At 37.8% G+C, this 23,625-nt stretch overlaps 1 protein-coding gene across 6 annotated transcripts in view; it reads right to left on the reverse strand.

Annotated features, from left to right (window-relative positions):
* Positions 1–23,625, reverse strand: part of LOC131954532 (citron rho-interacting kinase) — a 130,799-nt gene that overhangs the window by 51,671 nt on the left and 55,503 nt on the right. For 5 of the 6 annotated variants that reach the window (XM_059318293.1, XM_059318290.1, XM_059318291.1 and 2 more), the window contains exons 1-12: positions 9,486–9,642; positions 8,011–8,220; positions 7,712–7,887; positions 7,449–7,597; positions 5,259–5,354; positions 4,936–5,029; positions 4,625–4,837; positions 4,393–4,546; positions 1,842–2,222; positions 1,601–1,755; positions 867–1,172; positions 497–616 (exon numbers count right to left, since the gene is read on the reverse strand). In XM_059318293.1, the coding sequence (XP_059174276.1) occupies positions 497–616; positions 867–1,172; positions 1,601–1,755; positions 1,842–2,222; positions 4,393–4,546; positions 4,625–4,837; positions 4,936–5,029; positions 5,259–5,354; positions 7,449–7,597; positions 7,712–7,887; positions 8,011–8,179 (2,013 nt within the window). In that variant the 5' untranslated portion in view covers positions 8,180–8,220; positions 9,486–9,642. Of the gene's footprint in view, positions 1–496; positions 617–866; positions 1,173–1,600; positions 1,756–1,841; positions 2,223–4,392; positions 4,547–4,624; positions 4,838–4,935; positions 5,030–5,258; positions 5,355–7,448; positions 7,598–7,711; positions 7,888–8,010; positions 8,221–9,485; positions 9,643–23,625 lie in introns of those variants that run through there. The other variant, XM_059318292.1, reaches the window with a different exon arrangement.

Below are 23,625 nucleotides of genomic sequence, written 5' to 3' on the forward strand. Positions count from 1 at the left end.
ACATACTTTATGAAATGAAAAATAGTGGGTAAAATTGAGAGGTAGTGTTTGTGTGATCGCTCTTTCAATTAACATTCACACGGCCAATGTAAGTTTACACGCTGTAGACTATTACCCATCCCCAAATGACGCAGGCTAGGTACCGAGTGAACAACGTTCTTCTGTAAACCAGCGAAATAGTCATAAAGCAGGAGAAGAAGATGCAACTATTGAAATATGGGTAGCAAAAGTGGGAAAAATGGATCGACTGAAAATATTTCTGATGTTTTTCAAAAAGTCTGCCAAAATATTGATTTTTTATCAGCGGAAAATTTCAGTTTTATTTTTCCAGCACTCACAGTTTATAAGATGAAAAAAAAAACAAATGTGTGGAAAAAAGCGGAAAAGTTACAACTCTGCACATGTGAGGGCTGGTTAGGTCAATTTAAACTGCTGTCCTGTGTTTTTTTCTATAGTAAGGCAATAAAAATTATCATTTCAGTGAGGAGATATCTACCTGCAACTTGTTCAGAGTTTTATTATCCAAAAAGGAACAGCGACCAGACTTTAGAGTCACATGGAGAGTTAATTTTTTCTTTGAGGGACACAGAGCATGGTGAAGGTTGTCTAGTTCCACCTACAAACATAAGATTGAAAGCTTCAGTTATACATAACCACACACACACAAACATAAGATTGAAAGCTTCAGTTATACATAACCACACACACACAAACATAAGATTGAAAGCTTGAGTCATACATAACCACACACACCTGCTAATAACTTTTTAAATGGCTTTTTAATTCTATGTACCATGGCACCTGTCAAGCTGATAATGGACGTGGAGAGAGGGCACATAAGGTCTGGCACAAGTTGACTCCCATACCTTGGCTTGAGTGGAGTCTCCAGACAAGTTGACATCAGACACAGTGTACGTGGACAAGTCATGCAATGATGTATTCATCTTCTGCTGTAGCTCTTGGACTTGTGTGGCTTGTTTCTCTTGACTGTCTTCATAAGCTTCTACAAGTTCTTCCAGCTCATGAAGCTTGGCTGTCAGCTCATCAATGCTTGCCTGCTTGTCTGCTAGTAGACTCTCCCAGGTCTCATTTCTCAGCTCCAGTAACACTAAATCTTTATGCTGACCTTCTCGGGATTTTCGTCTTTCTCTCTCAAGTTTAAACTGCTGAGACTAAACACAAATATTTCCCAATTTTACATTTCTCTAGAAGGGTTTTCAACTAGTTTATTTCACATAATTTATTAAGGTATTTCAACTAGTTTATTTTACATTACTTTTGAAGACATTTCAAATCTAACATTAATGTAAAGCTATTTCCTCTTTATAAGTACATACATTTTCCTTTCCATTTCCCTATGAATACTAATAGTAAATCAACTATTCAATACATAAGGTCACATGCAAGTTTATTGTTACGAGATTAATAACCTGAGTATATACTTGCTGAAGTCAGATGAACCAATACGTGATCATGTGGAAAATAGAAACATGTATAAGGGGTTGTCTGTGCATGAGTCACAAAAAGTCAGTATACCACTGGTGGAACAACTGATGTCTTAGTAGAATGAGTGAAATATTGAGGAGAGAAAATCTCATACCTGCAGCTGGTTGTTTACATCTTGCAGGCTAGTCTGGGTCTTCAGTAATTGAGATTCCTTTTCCCTCAGTTGAGCTTTCAGCTTTTCATGTCCTGATTCCAACATGATGATTTCAGCTTGCATCTCTTCCAGTCTAACTTCTAATAGTTCATCCTCTAATCAAACAATATTGAACTCAATCAGAAACATGTTTTATATCCTTAACCGTAGTAGACTAAGTTTCAAGACAGAAATCACTTACCCAGAACACGGATTTCATCATTCATGGCACTCAAATTTTCCATCAGAGAAACAGCACGTGTTTCTAAATCATTTGGGCTTATGTGCTGTTTATGTAGTATGGCACGTAGTTTTTCCAGTTCTTGATTTTTTTCTTCCAGTTTCTGCAGCAATCTAGTGTTTGATGAGCTAATGGAAGTCTGCTCTGATACAGCATGGCTGTTGTTACTGTCTTGAGGGGAGTCTTTAGAGAATGTAAAACCAACAAACGGAAGATCTCTGCCAGAAAAATCTTTGGGCTGAATAAATGCTTCAATATCTGGCTGGCGTTTGACTGTTTCCACCTCATCAAAATGGGAAGTGTCATCTAATCCATGGATGGATGGAACATACACAGCTTCGCCTAGGTAAGTAAAATACAAAATGATGGAGGCCTGAGGTTGATAAATCCACCTGTCTCTATACTACTCAAGTTTGTTTACATATTTGAATATTTATTTGTTTTTTTTTGTTTGTCTGATTGACTACTGGAGAGAATCTGCTCTATGTGGAGAGCTGTAAAATAGTATGTAGGTAGAGAACAATTTTTGTTTTCAGACAAACTGTTAATCACACATTTATTTAAATTAAAGACGTTAATTAATTTATTGATTTATTCATAGGTAGATTAACCACATTAATTTTTAAGTTTAAGACATTGACTTTACTTTGTGGGAATATTAATGTCACAGTCACAGGATTTGTTTACTTTTTAGTACAATAAATGGCGGTTTCAATCCAAGATTTAGTTGCCGATTCAGATGTTTAACGCGTTCTGAAACTAATTTTCTGTCGGCTATAACTTTAACAATACGTCCATTTTCTATTTTATTACGTTTCAACACTATTATCAATGTTTTAACAGTTCTTTTTATTTTATTATACAATACATTTCTCTAGATGTACAGAAATATGTTAAGATTCTTACGCTGCTTAGAAGTAAAATATATAAAGTTATTAACTTCTGCGTACGAGCCTAGATAGCTAAGAGGTTAGCACATTGGGTTACAATGCGGGTGGCATGGGTTCTAGACATGTCGGTATTGTTTTTTTTTTTTTTAATTTTTTTTTTGTTTTTAGTTGTGAATGATAATGTTGCCTTTGCCTATTGGAACTTAGCGGGATACAGGGCAGGTGAAGTAGAGTTCACCTGTTTCTTTGTCCTCAGTATATAACGTGGATAGTGTGGTCAGAGCCATGCTCGGCTGGAATTATTTTTTTTTAAAGATAAAACATGTTGTCTGAGACTTGGCGGAACACTGGGCAGGTGAAGTAGTGTTGGGTAGGTGTAAAGTTCACCTGTGGCGACAGCATATGAAGAGATAGTGTGGTCACGCTCAGCCAAAATCTGTGTTTTCACAGACAAAAACATGTCTGAGTTGGGAGGACACTGGGCAGGTGAAGTAGAGTTGACCTGTTTTTTGTGACCTCAGCATATGAAAAGATTATGTAGTCAGACCCATGCTCAGACGAACTCAGTGTTTTTAAAAGACAAAAACGTCTGAGGTGTGACGCCTTTTTGAATGTGAAGTCTGGTTATTTTGTGATGGTAAGTGACAGACGTGATGTCATTTATGGATGACCCCCAAAACCCACAGTTATCTAATGATAACGGGTAGTATAGTTAGTATTATAAGGCAGAGTTAAACAAATTGTAGCGAATTTCAGAATTTGATGGGGAAAAAAACTCAATGACACTTATCTACAGGGTTGACTTACTCACTGTAGTTATTCAGGGCTTTAATTATTAACAGCCACAACAGAAATCTAAAACCCTATGTTTTCGTGATGTAGGTCTTGAAGAGGCGGGCAAGGTGGTAAAAAGAGTCAGTAAAGTTGAGTAAAATGGTAAAAACAGCACAGTTCTGTTACATACATAAAATAGTCCTTCAAATAAATTTTCCTTTTATTTTGGTAATACCCAATAAAAAAATTTTTTAGATCGGCGCAGTATCTTTCCATTTTTTTTTTATAAAAAGAAGCCGATTTGATTTTAAAGAGAAGCGACTGGGGTAGTTTTTACTTTCTTAGGTCTAGTGAAGACCAAACTTGTTCATTTTAAAAAGTGTGATACACTTTGGACACGATGGGCTACTAAAATCGTTCAATAAATTGAATCAGGCATTACTTCCAGCTCCCTTGGCTCCCCTATGAGCACTATGGCTCCTACATTTGTTTTAAAGAGCACCTTACAATTGGGACACACATGATGATTTAACCTAACCAGGGGCTGTATCCGATGCCCCTGCAATAGACTAGTCAGTGGAACCCTGCATCCCCAATATATTAAAAGAAAAAATATATATGTTATATGTCAAATTTTATACAGTTCTAAGACTGACAAGCTAAACTTCCGATTGTATCCCAGTTGTCTTGTTTATACCACAAGTTCTAAGACTGATAAGCTAACCTTCTCTTATTGTATCCCAGTTGTCTTGTTTATACCACAAGTTCTAAGACTGACAAGCTAACCTTCTCTGATTGTATCCCAGTTGTCTTGTTTATACCACAAGTTCTAAGACTGACAAGCTAACCTTCTCTGATTGTATCCCAGTTGACACCTTTAAAAAAAGGGTGAGCTTTAATCTCTGTCCATGTCAGGCGAGAATGGGAGTCAGTGAGGAGCTTTTTAACCAAATCTTTACCATCCTCTGACACATCACTTTCAGTGGGAAATCTTAGGCTGTTCTGTAATAATAGGTGGCCTTTATTTTTTAAATTTTAACAGAATAACATTTGTAGATTAATATTTGAGCTCATATTGACCTTAAAATCCATTATGTTGGCGTAGGTTGAAACCATTGAACCATGTTCATTACTAAATGGAGTTGCGCCAAAGAGCATTTCATAGGCACAGACACCAAGAGACCACCAGTCCACCTCAGGTCCATACGTCAATCTTTGCCGAGCTTTGCTCATAGAATTGAGCAACTCTGGCGCTACATAGTCTGGTGTACCAACTGGCATATGTGCTGTGACCTATAGTAGAAAAAAACATGGGAAAACAAAGGTACTATTAACATTTGGATAGAAAACTAAACAAAATAAACGTGCCTATTCAGATGTTAATGACATACTTTTTTTTCTGAATTAAGTTTAGCAGCTGAGCCAAAATCTGCCAGCTTAACATGTCCAGTACAATCCAAAAGGATATTTTCAGGCTTGATGTCTCTGTAAATAGGAGAAAAATTATCATGTGAAAATAGAGACATAACCCCGGACAAATAATCACATTAACAAGCTACAGTCACACAAACCATCTGACAAATAATCAGATTAACAAACTCATATGCTTTAGACCTCTGTGCCTGAGACAAACAAACATCTGGTAAAACTACATGGCATTAGCATTGTAGTAAAACTAGTCTGATTGTAAGGTTAAATAGTTCAAATTTTTTACCTATGTAAATAGCCCATTTCATGTAAACTGTTAATGGCAATTGCAGTTTCTGCTAAATAAAATTTTGCCATATCTTCTTCAAAAATGTCATCATGCCTGGTTTAATACAGAAATTTAAAACAGAATGAGAAAAAAATAGTTAAAGTACAAGTTAATATATTTTTATGTGTGACTAGATCATACAATAATAATCATTAAAAAAGTTTTAAAAAACCCACGTTTTCTGATTGAACTAAAAAGTAGAAAATAAACGCTATACATCACAATAATGCAAGCGATCACTCTACTATAAGCGATCAAAAACGTGGGGCGCCGAAGTAAAAGTTATATTACTATTGATTAGATAATACTATTGACTTTTATTAGGGAGCTTGTAGAGAGTCAACAGTATTAGAAACTGTAAGAAAATCACGGCGCCCCACGTTTTTGATCGCTTATAGTAGAGTGATCGCTTGCATTATTGTGATGTATAGCGTTTATTTTCTACTTTTTAGTTCAATCAGAAAACGTGGGTTTTTTTAAACTTTTTTAATGATTATTATTTTCTACTTTTTAGTCTTTGTTTGTTTGCATTAAAATCTTGCTATCGATTTTATCTTTTCACTTTTTTTGGGTAAACGAAGACAACTCGTAAAAAGACAATTCGTAAAAAGACAACTCGTAAAAAACACGTTGTGTGAATACGTTACTGACTAGAACACATAGATTTGAACCCGTGTCGAGTGGGATAGCAATCGTGTGCCCAACCACTCGACCATATCGCCTCCCCCAAACTGGCCTACCTCGTGTAAGTTTAAACTCGGATCAAACTAAATTATCTGCCCCTAAGCCTGTGGCGACGTGGGATCGTTCGCTTCACTGCGCGCGAGGTACGCGTCGCTCGTTTTTTTTCTAATGGCTCGCAGAGGAGAATTATATATATAGATTATATAGCGGTCTAAAATGCTCAATAAAATGTTTCCATTGATCAATTTAGTAATAATAACAATTGAATATTCAATTGTCATCCAAAAGAAAGCTTCCCTGAAAATTTCAGCGCGCTAGCTAACTGGGAAGTGCCAGAAATTTCGATCGCAAGATTTGATTGGAAAGACAAACAAATAAACAAATAAACAAACAGAGAAAGCAAGTTAAAGAAAACGTGGAAAAAACAGGAGAATATTTTGGACCAGTATTAATACACTTGCTACAGCTCTATTGTATAATAGTATTGAATCACTGGAACAGCATTGCACTAAGGTATAGCTTATTATAGCAATTGTCTTTAATAAAAGAAGTTAATATTTCACAAATCTGTACCAAATTAATATGAAAATAATGAAAACAATTCCATCGTAGCTATTAATATTAAATTAAGTCTTAAACTGTAAAGATTTAGATAAATAATAATTTGAAAGTTTTAGTTCATACGATGGAAAATGAAATCAACCAGATTAGCTGAAATTAGAAAGGGTCAGATATTTATTTACCAAAATTAACCATTTAGATAGCCAAGCCATATCGTTGTTATGCTTTTGGAATAGCATACGTCATAGCAGAAACATTAGCTATTTTTATTTTTTCCCATACAAGCATGATGAGGTCACAAGAGCCACAGTTGCTAAAAGGAGGGGCAGGTTGGTCTAGTCCTCAGTCACATTTGCAAAGGTTTCAATATTAATTTTAAGTTGCGAAATAAAATAGAAGCAGAGAGATTTGGATAAATTTTAAATACAGGATGGGAGTTAAAATACCGGTAGCTAGAATGGCACGCACGTGACAGAAGGCAGAAGATTAGATCTTTTACTTATATGTGGAATTTGTCTATCTGAAATAGTACTCAAATTATGAGCTTCTGAAAAACCAAAAGTAGAATAAGTTCCACTCCGGTTAATGGAAATTGCTGAAAAGTTGACACAGAACTATAAATTTGATATAATACTTATATATAAAATTTCATCAACCCAGCTGTAACAGTACTCATGTTCACAGACACACATACACATACATACAGACAAAATTGCAAAACCATATTTTTCCAAACCAGGGAGGTGTAAAACGTCGAGATTTGAGAAAAATCTTGATTTTGATTTTTTGCACGATTACAATACTTTCTCTTTACTTACTAAATGAGAAAGTAAAAATTATGGAAAATACAGAAATCTGCCCAAATTAAGAAACTGCCACTTTTCTTAAGAGATTTGTACTCACCTAGATAACAAGGATAATAGGTCTCCCCCAGCATGAAAATCCATGACAAGATACAGGTTACAGGAGTCTTGAAAGGCAAAATGTAACTCAGTAATCCAAGGGCTAGCGCTATTACCCATTATATCTCTTTCCTCTTCATAACAAGAAATCTTATCAAAAATAGAAAAACAAATAGATAATTTTATTTATAATTTGACTGATTAACTTTTTTGTAATCACGCAGTGAAACGTTGCAGTGTGAAATATTGAAAACTTAACATTACCTCTGGTTGTGCAAGCAAATCAGTTTTTCGAAGAACCTTCATGGCATAAATAGCATCTGTTGCTTTCTCCCTGACAACGCGTACTTCTCCAAAGTGTCCTCTTCCTATTACAGCTTTAACCTCAAAGTCTGAGGCTTTCATTCTATGCTTTTTTGACTGGTACACAGTATTTTTGACTAAATAAAAAGTATAATTTTGCAATGATTTGGTTTAAAATTAAAATAAAAAAATGTATTTAAAAATTGCTATTAATCATTTTAGTCAATACATTTTTTTTTTAAAGTTGTAAAACATCTTACACTTGTGTATAAAGGAGGAGACACTTTTTATTTTTAAAAGATTGTCATGTGTACACTCTTCATACAGTGCCAGAAAGCCATCCAGCAGGCATTCCTTGGTCAACATCTCTTTTACCTCATGCATGTTTGCAGCATCTTGATTCTTAGTATGATTTCTGTGGAAACTCATAGTTGCCCTATGAAATCCACTTTGACTTTCTTTTTAAGAACCTGTGAAAAAAATAAAGCAGCAATGTTTTGTAACTGTATACTAAAGTATACTTTGTTTTATGTGGTGGCAGGACGAAATGCTTAATATTAATAATACCTATGGAGAAAGGCAGGAGCTCATGATAGTATTTAATCATAGATCTGTTATTCTAGTATGATAGTGTAAAGTGTAAATTAAATAGAGAGTGGCGCTGGGTGGGGCACACTCAACTCAGTGAAACTGAAAGGCACACTTGAATCGGTAATCTATCGTTTTGGGTACGTAAAATCGCCCGCGGCTATTAATGTACGAAAACGTTACCTCATTGTCAAGGCTGTAATAGAAGTATATTGTGATATGTTTGTGTCAAATATTATAGATAAATGAATAATAAACCTAAATCAATGGCTAAATATATCAATATAGGCCCGAAATTAACTTTAAACAGCAGTGTCTGCAAGCAAGCAAGATTTGCTATATAAACAGCAGCCATTTGTAAAATAGAGTGACTTCCGCCTGAATCTTGCGCTACAAGTCTATAAAAATAAAACTTTAACAAGATGGCTGCTATAGTAAATGAGCATGGTTGCATCTGTTGGAAACATCGCTGGTGTTCATTTATTACTGAAAAGTTTTAATTCAATTGGTTAGAAACAGGTACATAAATGAAACAAGGAAACATTTTTGTATTTTTCAAAACATAAATCCTCCTCAAAATGTGAAATAATTATTAAAATGTAAGGAGTCACCTGTTTTTCACATTACTAGTCGCGGGCGATTTTACGTACCTAAAACGATAGATTACCCTTGAATCTGACTTGCCTGGCACATCAGTAGTAATAGTTTACTTATTACTAGATCTAGTTACTCGTAGGCCTACTAGATCTAGATCTAGCAACCCCAGGAAAGAGAGGGCGCCCAAGACAGTTCTGGAGACTGGAGACTGAGTCTTCTAAAGTGACTTAAAGTCTTAAAGACCTGAAGAAAGCATGGATGTCTTGGGAGGCTGCAAAATCAACAGCCAGGAACAGGACAAAATGGAAGTACTAGACTTAGACTACTAGATCTAGAATCTACTAGACTACTACTGTACTAGATTCTACTAGACTACTACTGTACTAGATTCTAGTACTACTAAATCTAGATTCTAGATCTACTAAGATCTAGCGTCTACTCCATGTTGATGATGTTGATCTTCTATTAAATTCTATTCCCAGACTATTAGTATTTACTATTTATTTAAGTATTTACTATTTAGAATAGATAAGTCGGTAGCTCTACTTACTGTTCTATTTATTTTGTGTAGGCCTATGGTCTGTAATTATCTAGATTCTAGATCTAGATTTAGATTGTAGATTCTAGATACTGAATCTAGATTCTAGATCTATTGAGTCTAAAGAGTCTTCTTTGAATATTCCGCAATGCGTTTTTATTTGCTCTTGTTGGAATGAAAATCAGAGCCAGATTTTGTTTTCAAAATTAGACTAAGCCAAAATATTAATAAATCCTACGGAATGTACTGTAGTAGTGCTAGTTTTTATTTAAGTGTCATTAAAAGTTATTTTAAAGTAATATAAATTAAACGATGCTCAATATGAAACATAAACCCACAGTTTTAATTTCTTTATAACTATTTTTAAAGTATTATCTTTTCTATGGTCTAAACTGTAAACCAAATAGGCAAATGGCCTAACCCTAGCCTACTAGGTAGGCCTAGCCATCGCCTAAAGTTTTAATTTGTGACCAATCAAAGAAGTCGTATAAAGAAAGGTGGGATACTATTTTGTATATTTTACAGGAATTTTGTTTTTCTATGCTGTATGATCAGAGCCGGCGTTAGGGGATGGCAAACGGGGCGGTCGCCCCAGGCCCCGCGCTTGAAGCACTGTCGTTGTTATCTGAATTCGTTTGTAAACTTTGTGAACTTAAATAACTGTTGCTGAATTCAATTGGGGGTCATCCATAAATGACGTCACACTCGTAGGGGGGAGGGGGGTATGTAATTTTGTGACGATGTGTGATGAGGGGAGGGGGGGGGGGTTCAGATGTTGCGACGTCACATTTTTGCAATTATTAAAAAGCAATGTTTTAAAACGAATTTTAGACTTTATTTCGCGTTTTAGATAACTGTTTTAATAAATTGTAATAGTTTAGACAAGATTTTGGAAAAAATATCGATGTTTTAAAAAAATTCAACAGCAATTTTGAGGGGGGGGGTTGTAGGTTGAGGTGTGACGTCATTTTAGGGGGGTCTGGCTTTTTGTGACGACGTGTGACGGAGGGGAGGGGGAGGTAAAAATCGTTTTAAAAGCGTGACGTCATTTATGGATGACCCCTTGGGGAAAACTAAATGGTCGAATACCGACGTTGTTTATTGCTATAACTGAGACCACGGTTGATATTAGTAAGTTAAAAACAAAAGGTAACTGCAGTGAGGTTAATACATTTAGTAATAAAACAGATAGTGTTAGTTACCTCACAAGTTAAAGACAGTTACAAGTACTATGGACGTTTCGGCCCAAGGTCTTCGTCAGCACACAACAGTGTGGTTACAGGTTAGACAAATAAAGACAAACAGTAACACATTTTTAGCGCAATTTTCATTCTGGAGAATTGCGTTTATTAACCCGTCATTTCTGGATGGATGGATGGATGGATGTGTGTTCGCAGCTTTAAGTCGTATCTCCTCCTCAACGAAGCAATATCGAGGACTAGTTCCAAAGCAATTATGTTTAGCAAGTTACGAGGATGATAGTGGGCCAAAAAAATTCCGGAATTCCTTCCTGGATTTCCTAGAAAAGCCAAAAAACCTCGAAAAAATGCAGTTTTTTGCCCATATCTCGGCAATCAGACCACTTAGCGACTTGAAACATTTACCAATCGATTCCTATCATAATTTAGAACAATATTGCCGAAGAAAGTTTTCAAAAATATCCTTTTGTTCGGTCACAAAAAAAATTTTAAACTTACATTATACATAATACACTACAGTACTATATAGCAATATAGTTATATGACTAAAAACCATTGCGCGCCTACTGAACGTGATGGCGCAGCCATGGAACGTGATGACGCATCTATTGAACGTGATGACGATTTAAAATTGTTATGGATAACATAAGGAAATTGCGCTTAAATTGTCACTAGACTTTTTAATTAACTTGTTTGACTTAGCTCGACAGTGAAAACACGTCTTGTCTGCTAGCCACGATATCCAAAAGAGGAGACGCTTGTGAGGGACGCTTGGACACCGTTTAGTGGTGGGGTTAGGGCAGAGTTTCTTCCAGGCATCAAAACCGAACGGCGGTTACACAAAAGTCACTTTTTATGTCATGCCCACTCTTGTTAAAGTGTTTGGCCACAGGATGACCGTCTTCATTGTTGATTGAACGCAGGTGTTGGCTAACCAAGTCAGACAATCGTTTCCCCGTTTGTCCAATATAAAAGATGTTGCATCGCCTGCACTGGAGGACGTAACTACGTTACGGGACTCACAGTTGAAGTGATTTTTAATTTTGAGGGTTCCCTTCTGCAGCTGGAGTGATTCAACCTGAAGGATGAAATGACAGGTATTGCATTTACGGGGACAAGGAGTAGTGGGTGGCAGGCGGCTGCGAACTAAAAGGTCTCTAAGATTGCGTTCCCTACTTCTTTACACAACTAAAGGATTCTGTTGAAATAAATGGCCTAAATGGGGGTCTGACATGAGGATAGAATATTTTTTTTATAGTGATATTTTTAGCCAAAACCGAATGAGGATGGTAGGGTAAGATGAGTTTAGTTCTATCTGACTTTTGTTTTGGAAATTGTTGAAGGGGGGCTTGGTGGTGAACAGTTCTTATGCGGTGTAGTGCTGACTGGAGTATATGCTCCGGGTATGACCGCAGTCGGAAGAACTGTAATAGCTAATGGGCCTTGTTCCAAAAGTCGTCATCATCTTGACAAATACGTCGCAATCTTAATAATTGTGAGAATGGTATCGGATTTTTGCAGGCCGGGGGGGGGGGGGGTGACGAAGAGTACAACAGATATGAGTGTGAGTCAGTTGGTTTGTAGAATACGGTCGTCCCAACGTTGGTTGTGTTAAGCGATATTGTCATATCCAGGAAGTTAACAGAACTGCCTGAAATTTAAGAGGTAAATTTAATGTTTGGGTGGTAGTTGTTGCAGAATGATAAGAAATCTTTCAGTTCTTCTTCTGCTATCTCTGTGATATATAACCCATCATCAATGTACCGCCGATAAAAACCTGGAGTTCTGCCAGTGTATTTTTCATGGATTTGACCCTCCAGGTAACCCATGAAGAGACACGCATAACTGGGACCCATTTTAGTTCCCATAGCTACCCCACTTATTTGGTAAAATAAATGCCCATCGAACTCGAACGAGTTGAGGTTGAGAACTAACTTGGTTAATCTAAGTATGGTATTACTGTCAATAAAGGGATGGGGTTCACCTTGAAGAAGTGTTTAATAGTTAGTAGACTATCTTTGTGGGGTATCGAGGTGTACAACGACACCACGTCTAATAAGAAAATTAATCTCGGTTTATTGCTAGTAAATTTGAGAGATTCTAAATTTAGAATAGCATGGTTGGTATCTTTGAGGTACGATGGTAGTGCTTCAACTCTGTGTTTAAAAACGCTGTCAAGAAAGGAAGATATAGTTTCAGTAGGACAGGCGCATGCTGAATACGTGGACGCTCTATAAACACAAACCTTCTCAGTGACGTAGTACTTGAACTTGGTGACCCTTTCCTTAGGGTATAGCAGCCCGTAGCCATAGATTTAAATGCACAGTTACCCTTCACTTCACCCCACCAACTTGTTTTGTTGATTTTGTAATTTGTCTAAAATTATGTGCCTACTAACACTCTTTTAGTTATTAACAATTTAAACAACTTTATTGTCCTAATTTTTTGGCATGTGATTGAATTTGATTTTTAGTGATTTGGTATCGACTACATAACTGTCAAAAGTGATTTAATATCTTAGCAAAATAAAAACAACTAAGAACATTGGGTTAAAACGTGGGTTGCATGTTTAAAATATACATAGTATACATACATGGCATTGCATACAATATTCCGAGATCATATTTTAAACATGTCATACATTTTTTTATATTTCTTATACAAGACGTCTAAGTTTGCTATAATTAAAACACTGTTCATTCGAAGCGTATTATTTGGGTGGCGGGTGGTGGCTTTCCGTGTGAGCCTTTATACTTTCTAAAGGGAGGCATAGGTTGCAAGAGTGACAGGAGTACATCGTTACTTCAGGATGGTTTTTACTTTCTCGTATATACGTAGTATAGAGAAAGTATTGTAATCGTGCAAAAAAAAAAATCGAGATTTTTACAAATCTCGACGTTTTACACCTCACTGATACGGAAAAACATAATTTTGCAATCTTGTCCGTATGTCTGTGTGTGTGTGTGTCTGTCTGTCTGTCTGTCTGTCCGTGTGTAAACACGATAACTTGAGTACCGTTACAGCTAGGTTGATGAAATTTCATATATAAGTATTTTATCAAAATCGTAGATCCGTATCAACTTTTGAGCGATTTCCGATAACCGGAAGTGGTACTTTTCCTACTTTGAATTTTTCAAAAGCCTATAACTTGAGTACTATTTCAGATAGATAAATGAAATTTCACATGTAAGTAAAAGATCTAATTCTCTACCTTCTGTTAAATTTTGAGTAATTTCCGTTGACTGGAAGTAGTAATTTACGCTACTTCCGATTTCTCAAAAAACTAATGTAAATTTTTAAAGTACTAATAATATTGCGCACTATTATACGCGTTTTTATTCGGCGTTTGCTTGGTGCGCAATGTTTTTTTTATGAGATTCTATTCTATTTTTAAAAGTTTAAGTATTTAAAATGGATTAAAAATCATAACTATATCCCCAGTTACCATCCCCTGTTGTTTTATATAAGAATATTCGAGAAAGTTTAGGGGAGATCACTACCGGTTTATTTATATAGTGCCCGTATATGTCTAGGTACCAAGTCCAATCTGTGTGCGGAATCTTGTCAATACAAATTTCACAAAGTAAGAAGTTCCCGTGTTCATGGCGTTCGTGTATTTTAGCTTCCTCAACTGATTTGCATCGCTGGGTGTAAAATCTGCACTTTTTGTCGTCGAATACTGATTTTGTAGTTTTTTTTTATTTTTTGCTGTTTATTTTGTGTCTGTGGGGCTGTCTTCCTTTTTCCTTTTTGGACTTGTATATTCGGGCATATCTGTATCTGTGCTGGGCTTGTTATGTTCGAGAGTTGGTTTCAAAGTAAACGTAAAATTGACTGGGTAGAGCGAGGATGGTAGAGGAGAGTTCGATTTGAGAGTTGTTGATGCAGATGGTTTAACGGTTGGTGTTTTCGCTGTGCTCGTACTAGGGGTTATTGGCTTGCTTGGCGGTTTGGCTGGACTAGTTGGTTTCCTGAATTGAGTTTTGGGTGAGATCGGTGCAGTCGTAGTGGGGGTGGCTTGCATGTTCGTAGATTTAGGAGGTCCTGTTGGTTGTTGCTGCACAGGGATATTTGTTGAAGGGTGCTGAGTTGAGATCTGCGCAGTCGCAATTGGTGTGACTTGTGGGTTTACCGGCGTAGGAGTTTCTGTTGATGGCAGCTGTGCAGTTGTATCTGGATCCTGTGATGCTGTTAGGTGTGCATTTGATGCTGGGCATTGATTGGTCCAGTGCGAGGTTGCAGCGCAGAACTGGCAGGCTTGTTTCCTTCCATTGATTGCTACTAGGATGTTGAGGGATTTGTATTTGTAATTAATTTGAATGTAATGAGGGATGTTTGTTGGGTTGTCAGTGTGTATGGAGAAGCTGCGGTTACTGGTGTGATGAATTGTTGTTATGATTGGTTCTTTGTTGATCGTTGAGTGTGGGGGGTACCCACCTAAGGGTTCCGTTGATTCTATTTTTTTCGTGTAGTGTGAAGTGTAGTGTGTAAGGGCCGTGTATTTTGTGTGTATTGTGCATCGTGGTGACGTCGAATGCTGTAGAGGAGAAGAACCAAGTGTCTGCTCTGCCGTAGTTGAGGAGCAGGATTTGTTCATTACGTATGAGTTGTCGTAAGACATGTCCGCGTAGGTTGGGGAGGCCTTTTGAGGAGATTCGAACTTGGATAGTTGGTGTGTCGACTGGGTACAGTTCTGGGCAATCTTCATCAGGTAGATTCAGATACGTAGTTGAATTTGCTGAAAAGGGTTGGGCCCAGGATTTCATTAAGCCACCTGAACCGTAATCCGGGTGGCTCCTCCCCAAGTCTCTCGACCCAGGGGGAACATCCAAGGGCGCAACCCCTTTGTTGACGATATTTGCGTAAGTCATTCTGTTTGAGGATGACATCATTGGATGGTGCGGATAGGTTATCGATCTTTGCCAAAAGGCCGAGAAATCTTTAGTAAAAGGCGAAAGATTTACCCGATGTGAAGAGAAATCAAAGCTCAATTCTGTATATGTTTGTAAAATGTTTTTCGTGGATTTCAAAGGAATATAAGAAAAATAAAACCAGACCTCGATGGATTCAAGTGTTGGATTATTAAAGCGCTCATGGTCTAAATTTATGAGTTAAAAAATTAATACTGAAAACACAATTTTAGAAAATATATAATCTTTTACAAAAATTCTAATTATGTTTGAAAATTATTTATATTTAGTTCTTTAGCACTTACTTCCCTTTGATAAATTAGGAAAACACAATTACTTCCCTTTATAAAACATTGCATTAGTGGAAAATAGCGGGATTGATTAAGTGTAATGTCGTTGGTTTTTTTAATACTGCCTTTTATTTATTCCATACACTGAACGTACTGTTTACTACTTATTTTTTAAGATCAATAACAGTTAATAAGCCAGGTCCTACAAATCCTATTTGTTTAATTCTTTCCATTTACGGATAAGCTTCGAGTATTATAATTTTGTTCATTAAAAATTGAAACAGGCGCGTCCTTCGGCGCCCCTCCGCGGTTCGATTTGGCGCCCTGTGCTATCATGTGAGCGCTATGGTGCATAATTTCGTTTTAAACAGTGCGATAGACTATGAATAAGAAAGGTTACTATAGTCTTTAAGTGAATCAAATCCGGGCGTCCTTCGGCACCCCGACAGTGTGCTGTTTGGCGCCCCGGGCCTTCCCGTGTTCGCTATGGTACCTACGTTCGCATAAGTGAGTTCAAAAGACTATAAATAAGTTGGGTACTATAGTCGTTTACTAAGTTGAATCAGGCGGTTACGCCGCACGTGGTCATGGTGCGATTTGGCGCCCCGGGCTAGACTGTGGAAACTTTATGTGGAGTTTATATTTACGTTTGTGTTTTCTTTGGGCTTGGGTTTACGTTTGTGTTTGCGTTTGGATTGGGGTTTGTTTTCGTTTGCTTTTTTCTTTGCGTTTGTGTTTTTCGTTTGCTTTTTTCTTAGCGTTTGTGTTTTCGTTGTGTTTGTGTTTGTGTTTTCGTTAGTGTTTGTATTTGTACTTGTGTTTGTGTTATGTTTGCGTTTTTTTTTGTGTTTTGGTTTTGTTTGGTTGTGGTTGGATTTGTGTTTGTGTTTGTGTTTGCGTTTGGATTTGTTTTCTTTTGCTTTTTTGTTTGCGTTAGTGTTTGTGGTTGGGTTCGTCTTTTCGTTTGTTTTTGTGTTTTTTTGTGTGTTTGTTTTGTGTTAGTGTTATGTTTGCGTTTTTTTTGTTTTTTTTTTTTTGTGTGTTTTGGTTGGTTGTGGTTAGGGTGGGTAATGCCGGGTAAATGCTGATTAACTAAACACACAAGTTATGGTCCTCTACATTTTAAGTACTAATGCACTAAAAAGTAGAAAATAAATTATGGACTACTATTTAAATAACTATAAAGAAAAGCGTGGGTCACTTTAGTATCTATTGGATACCTTTACTAATGTTTAAAAAGAGACCCACGCTTTTCTTTATAGTTCTTTAAATAGTAGTCTATAATTTATTTTCTACTTTTTAGTGCATTAGTACTTAAAAGCTTGTTATTAAAACGTTTTTTATGAATTTTTTTTCAGTACTTTACATGTTTTATTTAAATAGAGTTACATGACTAAACACCATTGCGCGCCTACTGAACGTGATGGCGCAGCCATTGAACGTGATGGCGCAGCTATTGAACGTGATGACGCCTGTGGTGTGGTTGGATAAACATGCCTACTAATTCGGTCCAAATTTTAATTAATTCATAAAAAATTAATAAGACATCCAATTAAGTCAAATATAATTTCAGATTGCATTGTCTTCATGTCTTGACCCACGTGCCAAGTGTGAATCGTATCGGTCAAGTAGAAGTGTCCGAATTTTCACTCTGCGTTTCGATCTAGACTGACGACAGACAGAATGACGAGGAAGTGAGTTAAATAAAAGCTTGTAAAAAAAATTTTTTTCATAAAAAACGTTTTAATAACAGGCTTTTATGTAATGATGCACTAAACAGTAGAAAATAAATTATACAATACTATTTAAATTACTATAAAGAAAAACGTGGGTCACTTTAGTACTTTAGTACCTATTGGATACCTTTACTAATATTTGAGAAGAGACCCACGCTTTTCTTTATAGTAATTTAAATAGTAGTGTATAATTTATTTTCTACTTTTTAGTGCATCATTACATAAAAGCTTGTTATTAAAACGTTTTTTATGAAAAAAAATTTCAGTACTTTACATGTTTTATTTACAATAGTGTTACATGACTAAAAACCATTGCGTGTCTATTGAACGTGATGGCGCAGCTATTGAACGTGATGACGCCTGTGGTGTGGTTGGATAGACATGCCTACTAATTTGGTCCAAATTTTAATTAATTCATAAAAAATTAATTAGGCATCGAATTAAGTGAAATGTAATTTCAGATTGCATTGTCTTCATGTCTTGACCCACGTGTCAAATGTGAATCGTATCGGTCAAGTAGAAGTGAACGAATTTTCACTCCTGCGTTTCGATCTAGACTGAGGGGTCATCCATAAATGACGTCACGCTTTTTTTGGACGATTTTTACGTCCCCCCCTCCCATCCGTCACACGTCGTCACAAAAAGCCAGACCCCCCCCCCTAAAATGACGTCACACCTCAACCTACAACCCCCCTCAAAATTGCAGTTGAATTTTTTAAAAACATCTATATTTTTCCAAAATCTTGTCTAAACTATTACAATTTATTAAAACAGTTATCTAACACGCGAAATAACGTCTAAAATTCGTTTTCTAACATTGCTTTTTTATAATGCAAAAATGTGACGTCGCAACATCTGAACCCCCCCCCCCCCCTCCCCCTCATCACACATCGTCACAAAATTACGGACCCCCCCTCCCCCCTACGAGTGTGACGTCATTTATGGATGACCCCTGACGACATACTGATGACTGACGACAGAGGAAGTGAGTTAAAAAATTTTTTCATAAAAAACGTTTTAATAACAAGCTTTTATGTAATGATGCACTAAAAAGTAGAAAATAAATTATACAATACTATTTAAATTACTATAAAGAAAAACGTGGGTCACTTTAGTACTTTAGTACCTATTGGATACCTTTACTAATATTTGAGAAGAGACCCACGCTTTTCTTTATAGTAATTTAAATAGTAGTGTATAATTTATTTTCTACTTTTTAGTGCATCATTACATAAAAGCTTGTTATTAAAACGTTTTTTATGAAAAAAAATTTCAGTACTTTACATGTTTTATTTACAATAGTGTTACATGACTAAAAACCATTGCGTGTCTATTGAACGTGATGGCGCAGCTATTGAACGTGATGACGCCTGTGGTGTGGTTGGATAGACATGCCTACTAATTTGGTCCAAATTTTAATTAATTCATAAAAAATTAATTAGGCATCGAATTAAGTGAAATGTAATTTCAGATTGCATTGTCTTCATGTCTTGACCCACGTGTCAAATGTGAATCGTATCGGTCAAGTAGAAGTGAACGAATTTTCACTCCTGCGTTTCGATCTAGACTGAGGGGTCATCCATAAATGACGTCACGCTTTTTTTGGACGATTTTTACGTCCCCCCCTCCCATCCGTCACACGTCGTCACAAAAAGCCAGACCCCCCCCCCTAAAATGACGTCACACCTCAACCTACAACCCCCCTCAAAATTGCAGTTGAATTTTTTAAAAACATCTATATTTTTCCAAAATCTTGTCTAAACTATTACAATTTATTAAAACAGTTATCTAACACGCGAAATAACGTCTAAAATTCGTTTTCTAACATTGCTTTTTTATAATGCAAAAATGTGACGTCGCAACATCTGAACCCCCCCCCCCCTCCCCCTCATCACACATCGTCACAAAATTACGGACCCCCCCTCCCCCCTACGAGTGTGACGTCATTTATGGATGACCCCTGACGACATACTGATGACTGACGACAGAGGAAGTGAGTTAAAAAAATTTTTCATAAAAAACGTTTTAATAACAAGCTTTTATGTAATGATGCACTAAAAAGTAGAAAAATAAATTATACAATACTATTTAAATTACTATAAAGAAAAACGTGGGTCACTTTAGTACTTTAGTACCTATTGGATACCTTTACTAATATTTGAGAAGAGACCCACGCTTTTCTTTATAGTAATTTAAATAGTAGTGTATAATTTATTTTCTACTTTTTAGTGCATCATTACATAAAAGCTTGTTATTAAAACGTTTTTTATGAAAAAAAATTTCAGTACTTTACATGTTTTATTTACAATAGTGTTACATGACTAAAAACCATTGCGTGTCTATTGAACGTGATGGCGCAGCTATTGAACGTGATGACGCCTGTGGTGTGGTTGGATAGACATGCCTACTAATTTGGTCCAAATTTTAATTAATTCATAAAAAATTAATTAGGCATCGAATTAAGTCAAATTTAATTTCAGATTGCATTGTCTTCATGTCTTGACCCACGTGTCAAATGTGAATCGTATCGGTCAAGTAGAAGTGACCGAATTTTCACTCCTGCGTTTCGATCTAGACTGAGGGGTCATCCATAAATGACGTCACGCTTTTTTTTGACGATTTTTACGTCCCCCCATCCCATCCGTCACACGTCGTCACAAAAAGCCAGACCCCCCCCCCTAAAATGACGTCACACCTCAACCTACAACCCCCCTCAAAATTGCAGTTGAATTTTTTAAAAACATCTATATTTTTCCAAAATCTTGTCTAAACTATTACAATTTATTAAAACAGTTATCTAACACGCGAAATAACGTCTAAAATTCGTTTTCTAACATTGCTTTTTTATAATGCAAAAATGTGACGTCGCAACATCTGAACCCCCCCCCCCCTCCCCCTCATCACACATCGTCACAAAATTACGGACCCCCCCCCTCCCCCCTACGAGTGTGACGTCATTTATGGATGACCCCTGACGACATACTGATGACTGACGACAGAGGAAGTGAGTTAAAAAATTTTTTCATAAAAAACGTTTTAATAACAAGCTTTTATGTAATGATGCACTAAAAAGTAGAAAATAATGTAACCCTCATTCAGTGGGGATGCTTTTACCCACTGAGGTGTTGTGGTTAAGACGGGCTGACCCTGAGATTAAGTACACACCGACGCCGACAGTTGTTGTCAAGTACTCGTTTATTTATAGCATCGAGCCATGACGGCGATGCAACACAGTAGTACAAAACGAACTAGCCAAGATAGACCAAAAGATCCAAACAATCCAAAAGACCAAAAGATCAAAAGATCAAAAGATCAAAAAGAAAAAGAACTGTAGCCCTTCATTAGGTCTACATCTTGCCCCACAGACAGCAGCCTTGCGTGTGCGACACGACTAGGCACATGTCACATGACATGGAACACAGGTAATTTCGCTCACAAAAGCATAAAAAAACGTCAACAGTTCAGTTGCAGTCCCACAGGGGCCGCAACCCAATGAATAAAAACTTCATAGTTTTATCCCCCTTTGGCTGGTAACCATATGTGTTACACAGCCCCCCTCACAAATAAATGTACAATGGAATTCACATTTACATTTACATTTACACTCATACATAATAGTACTTAAAAAAAAAGTTCAGTACACTAGTACACAGACATTAAGTCCTTTCAACTTAAATAGATTATTCCCGGCAAACCGGTAGAGGCTCCAGTGCAGGTACTGGTCACCACTTGATGCGCCAGGTTGAGTCGCTCGACGGGTCGTCGTTGACGGGTTGACCTCCGCAGCTCCACTGGTGGTTCTGGGTTGATCCAAGAGTCATCCTCGTCCGATGCCTCGTCCCTCGCATTCACCTCATTCAGATGTGGGGCTGGCCTGACCATCACCTTGTCTTGTCCGTCCCGGGCGACAAACTCTGGCACGAAAGGCGTTGCCTCCGGCCGAAGTCTAGTTGGGACCACTACCTTGACTGTCAGTTCCTCACCTTCATCTGCCTCACTGGTTGGTATGACCTCTCTCCGTCGCTCCCCCTCCGCCACAGTGGTTTCAGCACTCGACAATGTATAGTCGGGTCGCTGCCAACCAGGCGGCGTCCACCACGTCGTCGGCCTCTCCTCCGGCGGCGTCTCCGACCTCTGCTTGTGTCATGTCTGTCTCCCAAGCGACGACCTTGCTCGCGCTGAGACTGACATTCATAGTGTGGCTGTCTACCCTCCTCACGCGCACCCTCCGGCTGCAACCCTCCGCCACGGCGGAACACCCGACAGCCGTACCTCCAGCCGCTAGGCGAGGTAACCTGAGCTGTGGTTGCTCGACACTGTGATGATCTCGGTGGCGTAAACTTGGGCTGGGAGCTTGGCAGAACACGCATCAGCATCCGCTCCCCGACGCTGATAGACTGGCATTTCCCCTGCTGCTGACTCCGTTGCCTAGCTGCTTTCCTAGGACAGTCGCGGACGAAGTGCTTCCTGGACCCGCACCCGTAACAAGCTCCTCTGTAAGGCCGTTGTTTCCGGGCTAGGATAGCTGCTGCCACCTTCTCCGCCAGACGGTCAAGTTGTTCCTCCGTGAGTATCAGCGGCGTCGTCTCTTGGCGAACGGCTGCCGTTAGTGAGTCTACCTGGATAGTCCTGTTAGCTGCTGCCGTGGCTACGACTGGAGACTCAGTTGTCCCGTCCAGCCTTTTAACAGCTTTCAGGACGGACTCCATCTTCGGGCTAGCTTCCCCTGCAACCCCGCCCGTGGGTAGAAAGTCGGTGAACTCGTCATCATCGCTGTGTACTGGAGCACACACCTTCACCGTCACGGGCCGCTGCACACTTGCCTGTATCGCCGCCATCTTAGCCGTCAATTCGGCCAACTCCTGCGACAACTTCTCGAACATCGGCTTGGTGCTTTCCATCCTACCTCCCAAGGTCAAGCCCCACGTTGGGCGCCAAATGTAACCCTCACTCAGTGGGGATGCTTTTACCCACTGAGGTGTTGTGGTTAAGACGGGCTGACCCTGAGATTAAGTACACACCGACGCCGACAGTTGTTGTCAAGTACTCGTTTATTTATAGCATCGAGCCATGACGGCGATGCAACACAGTAGTACAAAACGAACTAGCCAAGATAGACCAAAAGATCCAAACAATCCAAAAGACCAAAAGATCAAAAGATCAAAAGATCAAAATAGAAACAGAACTGTAGCCCTTCATTAGGTCTACATCTTGCCCCACAGACAGCAGCCTTGCGTGTGCGACACGACTAGGCACATGTCACATGACATGGAACACAGGTAATTTCGCTCACAAAAGCATAAAAAAACGTCAACAGTTCAGTTGCAGTCCCACAGGGGCCGCAACCCAATGAATAAAAACTTCATAGTTTTATCCCCCTTTGGCTGGTAACCATATGTGTTACAATAAATTATACAATACTATTTAAATTACTATAAAGAAAAACGTGGGTCACTTTAGTACCTATTGGATACCTTTACTAATATTTGAGAAGAGACCCACGCTTTTCTTTATAGTAATTTAAATAGTAGTGTATAATTTATTTTCTACTTTTTAGTGCATCATTACATAAAAGCTTGTTATTAAAACGTTTTTTATGGAAAACAAGTAATTAAAAAAAGTCTAGTGACAATTTTAGCGCAATTTCCTTATGTTATCTAAAAATAGCTCTGTCGTAGCGTAAATCAAGAGCATGGTTAGTAAAACCATTGGTTAGTTATTAAAACGTTTTATATTATTTTTTTCAGTATTTTACATGTTTTATTTACAATAGAGTAACATGACTAAAAACCATTGCGCGCCTAGCTACCGAACGTGATGTCGCAGCCATTGAACGTGGTGGCGCAGCTATTGAACGTGATGACGCGTGTGGTGTGGTTGCATAAAATGCCTACTAATTCGGTCCAAATTTTAATTAATTCAAAAAAAATTGTTGTGACCAAACGAAAGGATATTTTTGAAAACTTTCTTCGGCAATATTGTTCTAAATTATGGCAGGAATCGATTGGTACATGTTT

This window comes from Physella acuta, unplaced genomic scaffold (assembly GCF_028476545.2).
Source record: "Physella acuta isolate Inbredline_101_S28 unplaced genomic scaffold, ASM2847654v3 ptg001009l, whole genome shotgun sequence".
NCBI classification, from domain to species: Eukaryota; Metazoa; Mollusca; class Gastropoda; family Physidae; genus Physella; species Physella acuta.